Source organism: Theropithecus gelada, chromosome 14 (genome assembly GCF_003255815.1).
Source record: "Theropithecus gelada isolate Dixy chromosome 14, Tgel_1.0, whole genome shotgun sequence".
Lineage (NCBI taxonomy): Eukaryota > Metazoa > Chordata > Mammalia > Primates > Cercopithecidae > Theropithecus > Theropithecus gelada.
In genome coordinates this window covers 54,970,025-54,986,538 of record NC_037682.1, presented here as the reverse complement: position 1 = coordinate 54,986,538, position 16,514 = coordinate 54,970,025, and the positions used below count along the sequence as shown (strand labels likewise).

The 16,514-nt window shown below is 40.6% G+C and overlaps 1 protein-coding gene across 1 annotated transcript; it reads right to left on the bottom strand.

The window, feature by feature from the left end:
* Nucleotides 1-358: 358 nt before the first annotated feature.
* On the bottom strand, nt 359-16,262 carry LYVE1 (lymphatic vessel endothelial hyaluronan receptor 1). Its single transcript, XM_025355244.1, has 6 exons — nt 15,764-16,262; nt 11,447-11,618; nt 11,184-11,323; nt 2,997-3,299; nt 2,320-2,398; nt 359-1,794 (listed from the first exon to the last, which is right to left on the bottom strand). The coding sequence occupies exons 1-6, from the start codon at nt 15,846-15,848 to the stop codon at nt 1,608-1,610; spliced, it is 966 nt and encodes a 321-aa protein (XP_025211029.1). The 5' UTR covers nt 15,849-16,262; the 3' UTR covers nt 359-1,607.
* Between the last annotated feature and the right edge of the window lie 252 nt (nt 16,263-16,514).

Genomic DNA, 16,514 nt, shown 5'->3' with positions numbered 1-16,514 from the left:
AAGATAATTAGCAGTCTAAGGGAGAGGGAAAGAGAAAACTAGAAAAGCAGGGCTGTCAAAAGTGAGACAGGTGAGCCATCCTGAATCTCTAGCTCCCTGGTGAATTCTGAAATGGATGGAAATGTAGGGCCAGCATCTTGAGTAAAGGACTGCTTAATGTGTATGTACTCGGCCAACTCAAAATAAAATGTTTGGAGCATGAATAGCCCCATATGATATATGCTGTTTGGTTGACATATGCTTGTATTTTAACAACCAACGTTGTCCCTTTTATTTTTGCAAACAATATGGTATGATCTGGTCCTCACTTTAATTTTACATGAAAGGTATAATGCATCTATGTAAATAAGAGAGCAAAGAAGTTTTTTAAATGCTTTAATTTTTTGTCACAAATATTTCTGCCTCTCTCAGGCCCTCCTTGCTGGAAAAAGGAGGGCTAGTGACACATTTGTTAATGGCACTTTAAAAATGTGCTTTGGTATATAGAGGTAAAAATGTACTTCTTGGGTATGTTAATAATAAATTAAGGTTATAATGGTTGCCATATTAGAGAAAATGAGTAAGATTAGCCTCAGCAGAAGTAAAAATTAGTTTGGAAGTAGATAAGCTAGGGATATCAAAACTGAAAAAAAAAATAGCTTCCCAGATAGCATTCTACTATATGCAATTTTTTGATGAATAATATTCAATTACAGAGTGTAATACCTTGCACAGCACTTGACATATAGTAGCTATTCAGCAAACGTTTGTTGAATTTTATTACGTTTTAAACAAATTACTGAGTAATTTCCCTCAGTAATCATTTCTGTAACTCAGATAAAAATAGAAATTTATGTTTTTATTTTTGTTACTTATAAAAGTATATTTCCTAGAGAAAGTATCAGCAGTGGTAGAGACCAGAAAAAGTAAGTGTGTGTGTTCTAAACAGTGATTCCAACTCAGTGTGTTCAGAGAAGAACACTTTGACCCTGTCTGTGTTTACAGTCCCTGATGACAGTGTTCTGTCGGTTTCCTCAGCCTTGTTGTATTTCTTTCTTTATTTTGGCTTTACAGATATTAGGTCTCAAGTTATGAGAATCTCCCTGGCCTTCAGGACCTAAACTTTTCTGTCATTCTTTTGCTTTTACCAGGCTCAGAAGGACATGCCAGGTGGGATACGTGTTTCTCTTCAGAGCTGAAGAAAAGGTCTGAGCTGTGGAATCAGTAGAGAAAGCCTTCGTCTCAGTGACTCCTTGGTTTTCAACCCACCTAGCCTCAGGCAGCCCGGAGGCCCTTTTACCGCTGGATACTGATGAGATGTTTTAGGTCCTTGCACTTTGCAAAACTCCTTTCTCCCAGTGGGATATTATTAGGACATAGCCAGGCTAGAAAGACCGTGGGAAGCTTTGGAGGTAGGAGGATAGGATCCAGACAGGGTTGCAATAAGAAGTAGGGCATTCTCTTTGGTGCACTCCATAGTCCATCGGCAGTCCTGAGCTGATTCCAGTAAGGAACTAAGGGTGGACTTTCTTCTTTGGTTCTTTGGCCCGTTTGATTTCCTCAGCTGGGGCAGGGTGAGGATGGTGAAAGAAACCAGCCTCAGGTGTGTCTCCTCATTTCTGTCTCATCTAAACTTCAGCTTCCAGGCATCGCACGGTAGTTTTGCTTGGACTCTTGGGCTCTTCTGGGTTGTTATCCGTTTTCTTTGATTCTTCATTAGGGTTGATATCATCGGCCTTCTCCTCCTTTACTACTTTGGTTTCAATCATTTCCTTCTGCTGATTCTTGTTTGTAAAAGGGAAGGCCTTCACATACCTTTAGGCATAAACATGAAATAAAAGTGAGAGGCTGTGTAACACACATAATAATAGATAACACTTTTTTGGTCATGGTACCTATTGGCACAGTACAGTGGATACCTTTATTTCAGGGTGATGCTAGCACATGCATGCTCGAATACATTAACACATCACCACCTTAATGGATTCATTTAAGTGGGAAAATATATTTGCAGGCCAGACTTTAGGCTGACCACATAATTCTTCCCATAAAAACAAAGAACCAAAAATCAAATAGAGCATATACGTTTTCCCCAGATGTCAATTTTTTTTATTTCTTGATTTTCAAAGGACAGTCATTGACTGATGGCTAGATGACATGCATGTGCTGAAATAGAAAAGACTGGGCAGAAGGGAGAGAGATGAGATGAGAGAGAAATTTACAGTATAAGAGGACTGCTATCTCCATTTTGATCAGCAAAATGCCAATAGCGACCTTGAAAAAGCACAGGATAGAAACTTGACAAAGATTACAAGACTAGCAGTGCACCAGCAACCCTACCTTTTGACATAGCAAAATCCAAGACCAGCTGCAGCACCAAAAAAGAGGAGAGCAAGCACTAGCAGAGCCGTGGGGACACCTGCAAGGAACAGAGACATGGCCTGTTGGTCCTTCACTTAAACATTGTGTGTAATGCTCATTGAATGATCCAGGTGATTGAGACAGTAGATAGTGCAGGAGAAAAACCTTCTCTGTAGCCCTTTACGATGTTGGGCCCACACCAGCTTCTTTGCTTCATGCTTGTAGAATCATTGGCCTTGCCTCTCATACTCTGTCAATTCTATCAGTTGCAATATGACAGTTCATTTCTCCTCCATGGCCTTGAGACCTACTCTAGTCAACAAGCCTACCTGAGAAAGCGATGACTGGAATAAAGTCATAGGCCTTTAGGGTATATATTTTAAAAAGAACTTCTACATAGGAACAGATAGTGATTTATTTTTAAAAGTCTTGAGTTTTCAACAGTGAAATTCTTTTATGCTTATACTTTTTAGCTTAATCACTAAGGTTCTTTACAGCTCTCAGATTCTATGACTATGAAAGTTGAGTTTGTGTTAAGCTTTTGTTAGTATTTGACAGGTCCTGAGTGCCTCATCTAGAGACAGGCAGGATTCTACGAATTGTCTGTTATACATGAACATACATATATATGTAACGTAGACACAGAAACCATTTACCTCCAAACCCAGCAGCTTCATTCTTGAATGCTGCTTTATTTTCAACAAATGGTTCAGTTTCTGTAGACATGGTGCTAGTTTCCATAAAAACTTCTGTAATGCAAATCAATTTTTTTCTCCGTGGAATAGAAGTGGAAGCTGGAGCAGGAGTAGTAGTAGGGGCAGGTGCTGTAGAGTAAGGGGACGCCACCGAGTAGGTACTGTCACTGACAATAAATTCTGTTGTGTGTGTTGCATTTTGAGTGTTGAATATGGGATCTTTGGTGGTGATAATTTCTGGAATGCACGAGTTAGTCCAAGTATCTGTCGGGAGAGAGAAACATGAAATAAAAGTATTGCAACAGCCTCCTAACTGTTCTTCCTGCCTCTAGTCTTACTACCTCCAAATCCCTTATACTGCAGCTGGAATGGTCTTTAAAAAGCACATCTAATCATATCACTTCCATCCTTAGAAGCTTTAGTAGCTATCTCTGTCATATGGCCTACAAGGCCTTCTGTGATTTGGCCCCTGCTGACATGCCAGCCTCATCTGCTCTTTTTCTCTCATTGCCCCTGCCATACTGAAATTACTTGAAATTCCTTGATAAGCTTTATCTTACATCCAAGCCTTGCACCACGATGCTTTATTCACCTTTATGACTCTTTGCCTCTCTTTATTTAGCTTACTCTGACTCATCCCTCAGGTCTCAGATTGACCCTCTATTTTTCTCAGGCAGATTTGTTGACTTGATTGGGTCCCTAGGCATATGTTCTTGTACCTCCTTGTCACAGTTCTCATTACACTGTTCCCCACTGGACTGGAAGCGGGCTGGAAGCAGAAACCCCATCTGTCTCGGTCATCATGGTATGAGCACTGTGTGTGGTACACAGAACGGGCTCAATAACTATTTGATGAATAGGGAAGGAAGGAAAAGGGAAAAGAAGGAAAGTATAGATTGGAAGACCAAATATACACATGTGGTGTCACTTCAGGACAAAGATATGCTAAGACTTATTATTTTTGGGCTCATTAAAAAAAAAGTGAACAAAAAGGGGCCAGGAGAGGGATAAGGGTTTGCTTTCCAATCTGTTGAATATGCTAGAGAGGAAACACTCGTTAAAGCATCTTAATCTGAGTTGATCATGGCAGTAAGTGTTTAAACAGGTACCTCATTGAACAATATTATCAAACCTTTGTTTACACAGGAGGGAACTGAAGTTTCGAGAAATTGAATAACTCACCCAAAGTCACATGGCTAGTAAATGGCAGAGCCATACAATATATTATAATATAAATTTGCATCTATTTTAAGTCCCTAATTATTTATGGCAGTGGGTAGCATCAGCTGAAATGTTTGCTATGAATAAATCATTATTCTATTAAGTGATTCATTTTTGAAAATTAAAATAAATACCAATCAAAATAATGATACTATTGATAAAACATTTTGACCACATGTGTACTGTTTTTACACTATTCATTTTACTTTGAAAAGACCTCCATTCAAATACATATAATCCTTGGCCTTATCTTCCCGGAACTGTTAACTACATTTCTCATTTTTAGCACATGCTAAGCCCTTCCTTCAGAAAATGAACATTTTTGAGTGTCAGGGGCAAAAAACATACTGAGCTCAATATAACTGAAAATACAGAGAAATATAAGACATCGCTCCCACCTCCAGAAGAACAGAGGATGCATTTTGATAAGGATAGGGGGAGATCACTAGGGAGTCAGAGGACATGGCATTTGGGCAGAGTATGGAGGATTAATGTGTTCATTCAACAAATGCTTATGGAGCACTTACTCTGTGCCAGGCATGGTTCTAGGTGCTAGGGACATGGAGCAAACAAGACAAAGGGTCATTCATGCTATTGGAAGGATAGAGATAATAAAAAATAGTAATAAATAAGCCAGAAATTTCAGAGGATAATAAATGTTGAAAGGAAAATTAAGCAGGAGATGAATTAGACTGATGAGGTGGATAATGGAGGACAGAGGGTGATAAGTGAAGGTCTCTTGGGGAGGCAATATTTACACTGAGTCCTGAATGATGAGAAGTAGTCAGTCATTGAAGATCTGGGGCAGAAACATTCAAAGGAAAGAGAACAGAAAGTTTAAGAGCCCATTTGATGAATAAGAAGGCCAGGATGACTGAAACAGAGAAGCAGCACATCTAGTATAGAAGAGGGAATAGGATATCCCAGTCAATAGGAATAGCGTAATCAGAGAATCCAGAAGTTTTAATGTGTAGTTATGTTAGAAAAATGACAATGAGCACAGTGTGACTGGAATGTAGGGGGGGTGTGTGTGTAAATGGAGGTATGAAAGACTGCAAGCAAGAGATGAGACTGGGAAGATAGATTGGAGTCAGACTATCAAGATTTATAATTGCTATGTTAAAGAATTTGGAATTTATTTTGTAGAAGAGGGAATTTTCAACTGAGTTTCACAAATCTTCCAAATTATATACAAAAGTCCTCATATATATCCACTTTCATGTACAAAAGGCTTCACAATTTACATCATATTCTCAAATGGGAGGTTATCTGAGGCTATGGAGCAGAGCGGTAAAATAATTATCAATGGAAGTGTGTGGAGGATGAGATGCAGAGCAGAGAGGGTATAGTCCAGGAGCAAAGAAGGAGGTTATTGCAATTCCACTGAAATAGGAGAATCAGAAGTTTCTGGACTCCTAAAACCTAGAGATCTTCTACGGAGAGGTGATTCCCACCCTTGGCTGCAGGTTAGAATCACCTGAGAAGCTTCTAAAAACTACTGATGTCCAGGACTCACCCCAGGCCTTGTATATTACTGGTATGTGGTCATCATCCTGGAAGGTGCTACACTGAAATAGCGTGACTCAATACAGTTTAGCTCAAGATTTAAATCCTGGCTCTGCCCCTTATTGACCATGACCACAAGAAAGGTACACTCTAAGCATCAATTGCTGCTCCTGAAAGTAGAAATGATTCACAGGTTTCATTTTACTGAGGATCAATGAGATAGTAAATGTCTAGGGCCTAGTATAATGTCTGGGCGTAATGGTAAGATCTGCAAGAATTTGTTTCCTTGACCTCTCTGTTCATACATGTGCCTGAGAAGGACACAGTATGAAGGAGTAAAAGCAATTGGTGGTCCCTAACTGATTAAGAGTACAGTGTATCTCACCTGGAAGTGAGATGCTCTCCTTCCCCTCCAAACTACAAATAATTTCTCTAGAATGTGCTGAGTGCTCTGATAGATTTTTTTTTTTTTTTTTTTTTGAGATGGAGTCTCGCTCTGTCGCCCAGGCTGGAGTGCAGTGGCCAGATCTCAGCTCACTGCAAGCTCCGCCTCCCGGGTTCACGCCATTCTCCTGCCTCAGCCTCCCAAGTAGCTGGGATTACAGGCGCCCGCCATCACGCCCGGCTAGTTTTTTGTACTTTTTAGTAGAGACGGGGTTTCACCGTATTAACCAGGATGGTCTCGATCTCCTGACCTCGTGATCCGCCCGTCTCGGCCTCCCAAAGTGCTGGGATTACAGGCTTGAGCCACCACGCCCGGCCTTCTGATAGATATTAAACAGAGGGTGAAGTGGGAGCCCAAGGGGAGAGAGAGGGTTATGGAAAATGCATCTGGAGAAGATGGCACTTGATATGTGAATGAAGAGTAGGAGCTGGCCAGGTGATGAAGAGGATGGGCATTGTGGCAGCAGGAACAGCACTACACAAGTGGTGTGTGCACAGCATTAACAGCGCTTTGATCCCCAGACCTCACAGTAACAGCAATAAAAAAATAAAGTTAGGACTAGGAGTGGGGTTTGATCCCCTATTCTCACAAGGATAGCAACAAGAAAGACAATTAGGATAAGGTTTATATGGAGGGTTAGGGTTACTCCGATCCTCAAATCTCACAAGATAGCAATAAAAAGGAAATTACAAAAACAAAGAAAATTAAGGTAAGGTCAGGATTAGCATTAGGATCAGGGTTAGGGAACTCTAATTTTCACCAAGATGTCAATGGACACACACACACATGCACACACAGGAGTGCACACACACACATTTTGCACATCTAGGTTTCTATCCTGATGATATATCTCTATAGATGTGAAACAACATATTTTCAAGGTTACATACCTTTGAATTACTTTGAATAGAAAAAGATTGGAAATAGCTCAAAAGTCCATTAATAGAGGACTGGTTGAATAAACTATGATACAGCCACCCAATGGAGTACTATGCAGCCATTAATAAAAGAGACAAGTCTGTATGAACCAACATGGAGTAATTTCTAAGACTTGAGTGGAAACAGTTAGGTGCAAAGTGGTGTATATAGTATGCTAGTTTTTGTAAGAAAGGGCAACAAGACCACATACAAACACACTCCTTTATACACAAAGCAACACAGAGGAATAAACCAGAAATGAATGAAAGTGGTAGGTGGAAACTGTGGAAGGCATGAGAATAAGACTTCTTTGAATACAGTTTTTAAAAAGTGCATTTTGGATCATTGAACCATGTAAATATTTTAGTTATTCAAAAAATAAAAATAGGACAAAAGTCAAACCCTAAAATTGATTACAAAGAGAAGTGAATGAACCTCAGTTATTTCAAAATGATACTATAACTACACAGAGTAGCAAATTTTTAAAGTCACTCGTATACACAATTCACTGACTGTACATCCTTAGAGGAATATCTTCTAAGGACTAAAAGATAGGCAAAGAAGTCTTAATTTTACTTAGTAGGTTATTATTCCTAATGCTGGTTTTGTAAGTTTGAAACTTATAGGATAAGAAAATATATTAATATTATTTACTGTGAATTAATATTTTCATTATAAGAGATACAAACATAAAACAAAGTAGACTAACAAGGAACTTGAATTGTTAAATTTGAGTTGGAACTATCAATATAAACTTATGTACATAAAATTGTCTATCTGTCCACTGATAGGACTGAAAAGCAATGAAAACTCCAGGAGGAATGAGAACAACTTGTATCCAAATCTTGGTTTCTAATTAACATTTCCCTTTAAAAGGAACTAAGGCTCCTTGGAGAAATAAGTAGCTGATTCCATGCCCGAGATACAGAAAGTACGAAGTGAGCCTGGGACATGGTATTGTATAGGGAAATCAGGAATTACCTAAAAGCAAATGGGATAAAGGACACACAAATCAACTAGAAGGGGCTCCCACTTGCCAGATTCAGGACAATTTGAGCATCCAAACAAACAAAAGAATAATAATTGTAAAATGGATTATAAGACGTTGAACATATTGAATAAGTAAAATGCATGTGCCCATGATAGTGTAAGAGGGAGGAAAAAAGGGTGTGTGTGCATCTGTGTAGGTGTGTGTGTGTTTGAGAGAGAGAGAGAGAGACAGAGAGAGAAAGATTCTTCATCAAAGATGCCAACTAATAAATGTAAAAGGAAGGATAGATTTAGAAAAATCGCCATTTTCAGTCCCCCATATAATAACTGATTCCAAGAAGGATCATCAATGACTGCTTAAATGTCTAGGTAAAAAGTAGTTGAAGATCAAGATATTTGCATGGTGTCAAAATATCACATTGTAGATCACCCACTAATTGCAAAGGCAAAGATATAGTGTTACAGTTTTATAAGCGAGATAGGGCAGTTGCCACTTTAATCAAGTAATCAAAGTTAGCATAATTAGTAGTGGGAAATACTGACATTAAGTGTCTTTTGTTGTGATGTGATCCAAAATACATAATATAATCTATGAAGTACTTTTGCCAAAAATATTGAATATGAGCCTAATCAAGCCTCTAGACTTCACTTTCAGCATAAGAAATACACAGAAAATGTGGCACATATACACCATGGAATACTATGCAGCCATAAAAAAGAATGAGTTCATGTCCTTTGCAGGGACATGGATGAAGCTGGAAACCATCATTCTCAGCAAACTAACACAGGAACAGAAAACCAAACATCACATATTCTCACTCACAAGTGGGAGTTGGACAATGAGAACATATGGGCACAGGAAGGGGAACATCAGACACTGGGGCCTGTTGGGGGGTAGGGGGACTAGCGGAGGGATAGCATTAGAAGAAATACCTAATGTAGGTGATGGGTTGATAGGTGCGGCAAATCACCATGGCGCATGTATACCCATGTAACAAACCTGCACGTTCTGCACATGTATCCCAGAACTTAAAGTATAATAAAAATAAAATAATAAAATAAAATTATCTCTGGAAGAAAAAAAGAAATACATGGGATAGGAGTACAAGTTAAATGAAACCATGAGGAAATAGACAAATCCAAGTCCTCTTTCTCTGGCGCTTCTCTGTTTAGTCAGAGGGCTGGGTATCATCACATTGCGGGCTGGCAGGAAGGCAGCTAAAAAGCAAAGTCATTTGACAGGCATGGGCTGGTATGAGGTATGCAGGCATGTAGCTTACCAATTCCCCAGCCAGTGATGAGAGACCAAAGAGGCAGAGAAGGGAAGGAGGATGGCAAATACAATGTTAGGAAAAGCCCTATGTTCCAGTCTTGATTCTGCCACTAACTGACTGTAGGACCTTGAACAAGCTAAATCCCTGTTCTGAATTGTAGTTGTTTCATCCATGAAGTGAGGGAACTGGTCAAAGTTTCTCCATGGGCCTTTTCTGTGCCAAAGCCCTCCGGATCAGAGAACTACTTGGATCCTATATTGCCTTTCTGGGACAGCTTTTGCTAATATTGACTGGTGCACATTTATCTCTGGGATCTTAGAGAATGATTTTGAAATCTATCCTGCGTATGACCTCTCAGCCACCTAACCTTCACAAGGTCAGATAGATGAGTATGTGTGAAGAGTAATAATCAGACAGGGGTCCTTATGACAAACTGAGAACAAGTGAGTATTTATTAAAAGAAAAACTTTCTGAGAAGTGCTTAGGTGAAGCACTTGGGCTAAGGCAGCCAAGGTCTTCAAGCAAAGTTAGTGGGTGACTTCATGACCACGAAAAAATCAGTGCTACCCTCTAGGTGTCAATTTCTTCCTTCATAAAATGGAGACTGGGTCTGGTTCTTAAAATTATAAAGGAATGTTGAACAGTAGAAAGAATGTGGTTTGAGTTAGACCTGAGTCTGAACCTTTACAGTAATGAGACCTTAGACAAATGCACTTAAATCCTTTGAACTCGGTTTTTTTTTCTTTCTTTCTTTTTTCTTTCTTTCTTTTTTTTTTTTTTTGAGACAGAGTCTCACTCTGTCACCCAGGCTGGAGTGCAGTGGCTTGATCCCGGCTCACTGCAAGCTCTGCCTCCCGGGTTCACGCCATTCTCCTGCCTCAGTCTCCCGAGTAACTGGGACTACAGGCGTCCGCCACCATGCCCGGCTAATTTTATGTATTTTTAGTAGAGACGGGGTTTCACTGTGTTAACCAGGATGGTCTCAATCTCCTGATCTCGTGATCCGCCTGCCTTGGCCTTCCAAAGTGCTGGGATTACAGGCGTGAGCCACCGTGCCCGGCCTGAACTCGGTTTCTTTATCTGCAAAATGGGGGTGATAAAGCATACCTCACAGGGAAGTTGTCAAGGTTCAGTGAGATATCCTAGTACAGTAAGCCCTATGGATCTGTAGGTTCCATGTAGGCGGAATCAACCAACCTTGGATTGAAAATATTTGGAAAAAAAAATAACAATACAACGATAAAAAAGCAAATAATACAGTACAGTGACTATATAGCATCTACATTGTATTAGGTATTGTAAGTAGCTTAGAGATGATTTAAAGTGTACAGGAGGATATGTGTAGGTTATATGCAAATATAACCCCACTTTATATCAGGGACTTGGGCATCTGTAGATTTTTGTATATGATGGGGTGCCGGAACCAATCCCTCACTGACACTGAGGGATGACCGTGCATTGCTTTGTCCATAATGGATGCATTAACATATCATCTGTACCTTTGTTTCCTTCCCTTCTGCCTGCTTATCTTATAGGATGCAGGGATGGCGGCAGTGGTAATTGAGCCTCCTGAATGTCTTCTCCTGTGTCGCTATTCAGTCACATTTCTCCTAACTTTTTCCTCTGAGGGGCATATTGCCACCCCTAGCCTGGCCAGAGAGACAGTTTTGGGAGAATCAGATGACCGTGGCTGTGATTGCTTCTGCTGCTGCTCAGGGTTACTCTTTCCAGACAGGTCTCAGATTGAGAGATACCCAGAGAATGCCACATGGAAAGGCTGCAGATCAGACTCACCAGAAGAGTTGTAACAATAGGCTGCGAACTGTCGGTTCACTGCAACTTTCCAAATCAGGACACCCACCCCATTTTTCCCACACTTGGGGTTTGGGCTAATCCTAGAGATGACCACGAATCCATCTCCAATCCAGCCATAGCTGTAAAAGAATACACACTAGTTGAACAGAAAAATGATTAGAAGGCATCATCTCTATTGCTGAACAAGAACACAGAGCTAAAAAAGAACTCCAGCAGTGACAGTGAAACCAGCTGTTTCTCACCTGCAAGTCTCAAAGCTAGCCTTCCAGGCTGTTTCAACTTGATCTTTGCTGGCCAAAGTTAGTCCCAGCAGCCTACAGGCCTCCTTAGCTTCTGTGAAATTCAGCTGTGGGTTTGCTTTTTTGCTCACAAGGGTGATCCCCATAATTCTGCATGACACCTGGATGGAAAGCTCTGCAAAGGAATCACATAAGTCCTCAGTTTGCTGCTGTCCTTGTTTCCAGCCCTTAGGCTCTCCTTCCTAGCAGAGCATATTGTCTTGATGCAGCAGGGAGGTCTATCTGGCTGGGACTGGGGTTTAGAATAACAGGACATAGACCAGGCATTTTCCACAAGGACCATCTGCTGGGCTAGATGGATGCTTGTTCTTGTCCAAGCTGTAAATGTCACCCGATCAAAGTCTATCCCATCCCACTGCATTAAGATGCCTTGCCTTGCTCACCACATGGGGGCTTTGGCTACCAGTTGTTGGGGTGCAGCCTAAGGGATGAAGTTACTGCAAACCTTTCTGGAGTCTATAAAATGAGGCATCCAAGACTTTGAGAAAGATAGAATTCAGGGCTCTAGTTGATAGCATAGTTAGCAATACTCCAAACCAATGTGGTTTGGGGACACTACTATTTGTGAGATGGGCTGAAAATGTCACACTTGTTATAAAAGAATGTGAGTGCTCTCAGTTCCAGGTCTTTTGGCCATTGGGGGGCAGGCTTACTCAGAAGTTCCTGGAGGAGCTGGCAGTAAACCTTGCATGGCAGAAAAACTAAATAAAGAAAGCAGAATTTTAGAGTCAGACTTGGGCTTAGATCTAGCATATGTCACTTGCTAGCTCTGTGACCTTAGCCCAGATACTTCATCTCTTTAATCTTCAGCTCTTTGAGCCTCCTTATTTATAAATCAAGAGAGTCACAGTGTCTACTGAACAGGGTAGTGAAAGTTACATGAGTAAATTCTAAACAAATGTTTAGCATAGTGCCTGCCACATGGTAGGTGCTTAATAAATCACACATAACATTATCATTGTCTTTAAAGCATTTTCGTTTTGGTCTGCTAATGATTGATTACCCCACAGAAGCTGAGGCTGTTGAACAGGTAAGACGTGAATAATATTTCTACTCAAAATCTAATGGATTTGGAAATTCTTTTGAACCCTTTTCTCTGGGTTCTGGGATGTACAGACCTGTATGAAATTGCCAAGCTGTATTGTATTCAAGTACATTATTCCTACTGGGCTTCATCCATGAACATTCATAAAAGGGCATTTAAATCTCTCAAATAATTGCTCGTACACAGCTCTGCATATTGGATGCTCAGTCAAATGCTTTGACCACTTTCTAGGTTGACATCTAATGGAAATTTTTTTTTGAAAACATGAAAGGAGCATTTCTAAGTCCTCCATGTGAACCTTGCTGTGGTGGCAGATTAGGAGCACACACTCAATTATGCCTGATTCTAAAACCCCAGTTCCTTTTTTTTCCTTCTTCTTTCCCAAGGATGGATCTTGCTGTGTTGCCCAGGCTGGTCATAAATTTCTGGGCTCAAGCGATCCTCCCGCCTCAGTCTCCCTGAGTAGCTGGAACTACAGTGTGCACCAGTACGGCCAAGTAAGAACCCCAGTTCTTTTTTTTTTTTTTTTTTTGAGACAGAGTGTTACTCTTGTTGTCCAGGCTAGAGTACAATGGCATGACCTTGGCTCACCATAACCTCCACCTCCTGGGTTCAAGCAATTCTCCTGCCTCAGCCTCCCGAGTAGCTGGGATTACAGGCATGCAACACCACACCCAGCTAATTTTGTATTTTTAGTAGAGACAGGGTTTCTCCCTGTTGGTCAGGCTGGTCTTGAACTCCCGACCTCAGGTGATCCGCCCGCCTCAGCCTCCCAAAGTGCTGGGATTACAGGCGTGAGCCTCTGTGCCTGACCCTTTTTTTTTTGTTTTGAGACAGAGTCTCATCCTGTCACCCAGGCTGGAGTGCAGTGGCATGATCTTGGCTCACTGCAACCTCTGCCCCCTGGGTCCAAGCAACTCTTGTGCCTCAGCCTCCTGAGTAGCTGGGACTACAGATGCGAGACACCATGCCCAGCTAATTTTTGTATTTTTAGTAGAGATGGGGTTTCACCATGTTGGCCAGGCTGGTCTCAAACTCCTGACCTCACGTGATCCACCCACCTCGGCCTCCCAAAGTGCTCAGATTATAGGCATGAGCCACTGTGCCCAACCCAGCCCCCAGTTCTTAACAATGACACTGTTTTACCTTTCACCGTGCTATAAGGAAATGAACACACACACACACACACACACACACACACACACACACACCCCTAGGTTGAACTCCCTGAACACACCATTTACCCTGAAATTTGGCTCTTTTAGCTCACGAGCTTGCTGTTGCTCAGGTCTCTTATATAGCTACTTCTTTGGGAATGGATCGCAGAGGTTTATTTGTCACATTATCAGGTGGTCTTACTATCCTCTCATCATATGTCATTTGTACTCTAAATACTATTATTTAGAGCAGTGATAGACTTATTCTAGGTGAATAGACTTAGCTTTGAATATTATTTTCTGTTGTTAACTGGCTGTTGGGACATCAAGCAAGTCAGCATTCTCATCTGAAATGGGGATGGATATATCTTCTTCACATGATTTTTATCAGAATTAAATTAGATAACTTGTACCTAGCAGAGGCGGGGCCCAGTAGGAAGTCAACAACATTAGTCATTTTATGCTTTCCTATTTCATTTAGGGATCAAGAGAGGCAGTTGGAATCTAAGGGGGACTCTAGTAACTCCTCCCTTAAGATTTCTCAGGAAACAGCAAACATAGTAGAAATAGTGTATGCTTAGGAATTAGATATAAGGATGTGGAATCAGATAATAGTATATGCTTAGGAATCAGATAGGGCTGAATTCAAACCCATTATTTATTATGTACTGCCTGCATGACATTGGGCAAGTCACTTCACCTATAAACTGTCTTCTTGAGAGGATTAAATGAAATCGTATATACACACCTAGCTCTGGATCACTATATAATTGGCCCTCAAAAATAGTTCCCACCCCCATTCACTTACCTTCATCAGCTACTTTATTCTGATATGGTTATGATGACTTTTGGTTGTTGCCAGAAATGTAATTTCCTTAAGAATTTTTTTTCCCTTGCTGAGTGTAGTCCAGAGTGTGATGGAGTCATTTTCAAAAAAACAGTGTCCAATAGTTTCAAAAATGGCAGCTTTGTGGGGAAAAATAGTCTCCCCAGAGGATTTAAAAGAAGACCAAACTTATTTGAAAGTAACAGTATTTAAAAAAAACTAATCATATAACTCTGACCTCCCTCATAAAATGTAATGCAACAATACATAAATCAACTCTGGATGTCTGTTTCTAGCATATTTTATATCTCAGGTCATCTTCCAGCATAGGAACACACATTTTCCTATTAAAGTGCTCAGATTTTCATTTGCCCAGAGCTGCAATGAGTGATTTGTGGTTACAATTTTTTGCCTACAGTGCAAAATGAGGTTTCCATTTAGGCATCTGAAAAGCCCAGCAATCACTTTAAGTCATTCCTTTAGTAGACAGCCGATGTCTTAATTTTCAAACTTATATTTTTACAGATTTTTTTCCTGTTAACTTGCTATTTACTGAATGTTTTTTTGAAAACATTGCACTTCATTCATGGTATGATAAAATTAAAATTAAAATAATTATGCTAACACTCCCAAAAACATAAAAATAGGCCAATTTTTGTGAAAGTTACCCATTATTCCCAAGCTTAGTGATTGCTTTACATTTTTTACAATCATGGTTTGCTTCTTCAATGAAATCTTAATAAAAATTATTACTTTTAATTTTTATAAATAATCTTAAAAAAAAGTATTACTTCTGGATGCAGTGGCTTATGCCTGTAATCCTAGTACTTCGGTAGGCTGAGGCGGTAAGATCACTTGAAGTCAGGAGTTCAAGACCAGCCTGGGCAACAAAGCGAGATCCCATTGCTACAAAAAATTTAAACACCACCCATACAAAAAAGAGTAAAAATCAAATGGTTTCTCTTCAATGTTTTATTTCAAAATGTCCTCATTAAAAATATTCCATAACCAAAAGTAAAAGTCAAGATGATTCAAAGGTAAATGTCAATCATTTTGGTGAAGCTGACAATATGGTAAAATATTTTTGCCAGAGCAATACCACCAATTAGACCTGCTGTTGACATTGAGGGTCACCCTCATTCCCAGAAATCCATAGTCAACAGCTTAGGAGGCTTAGGACAGTTTGCAAGATCTTGCCTTGCTTCAGTTTGGAAATCTGGTAAGAAACCTACCTTCTGCATGCAAAGAGCCTTGGACCAGGAGCCTCGTGGTCCAGATGGAAACGAGAAGCAACACCAGGCTGAAGCACCTGGCCATCGTGCCTACCCCTTCAGAGCCAGGGAAACACCTCAGATGGCCACTGGTGGTATGAGAGGCAGATGCTCAATCACTAGTCTGGATGGAGAGTTCGGGAACTATGCTGAGGCTCACACTCACTGCTCCACTTCATAACTGAGACATCCGGATTTCCCTGCTTTCAAGCTTCTGACTTGTCAAGGTCACTGGGGGAAATGAGTGACGTCCCTTGAACGCCCAGGCTGTACTTTGTGGATGGTCTTCTGGAAAATTTAGCTAATGCTGACTCAGAAAACACACAAATGAGGAAGGCAGATAGCACAGTGTGAACTGCTAAAGGTTCTCCCAATTCCCATATTCCCTGCCGTTCCTCCTCCCCCAGCAGCTCAGTTCTCACACCATTCACTGTTACTGCCTGTGGAGTCCATCATTTATGTACTCCTAGAAACATCTCTGTCCCTAAAGGAGACTGAGCATAGGTCGTGCCTCTTTTCCTCCCACAATTAGTGATTTTTCCACCCAGCTGTTCAGCCTTGTGATCTGCAGGGTATGATGCTGAAGCTCATGAAAGTAAATGTCCATTGAAATACTGAGTCTAGAACCTTCTGCCTTCCTTTGAGTCTCCTTTTACACATTTGAAATCTCTACACCACTGCAGGTGATTCCTTTTTCAAAGAAACCAGGCAC

Excerpts from the sequence above, each read along its gene's own strand:
- LYVE1 (XM_025355244.1), bottom strand. The coding sequence starts at position 15,848 with ATGGCCAGGTGCTTCAGCCTGGTGTTGCTTCTCGTTTCCATCTGGACC. Across the intron at positions 11,619-15,763 it reads AGGCTCTTTGCATGCAGAAG|AGCTTTCCATCCAGGTGTCA; the intron begins GTAGGTTTCTTA and ends ATTCCTTTGCAG. Across the intron at positions 11,324-11,446 it reads GCTAGCTTTGAGACTTGCAG|CTATGGCTGGATTGGAGATG; the intron begins GTGAGAAACAGC and ends ATTCTTTTACAG.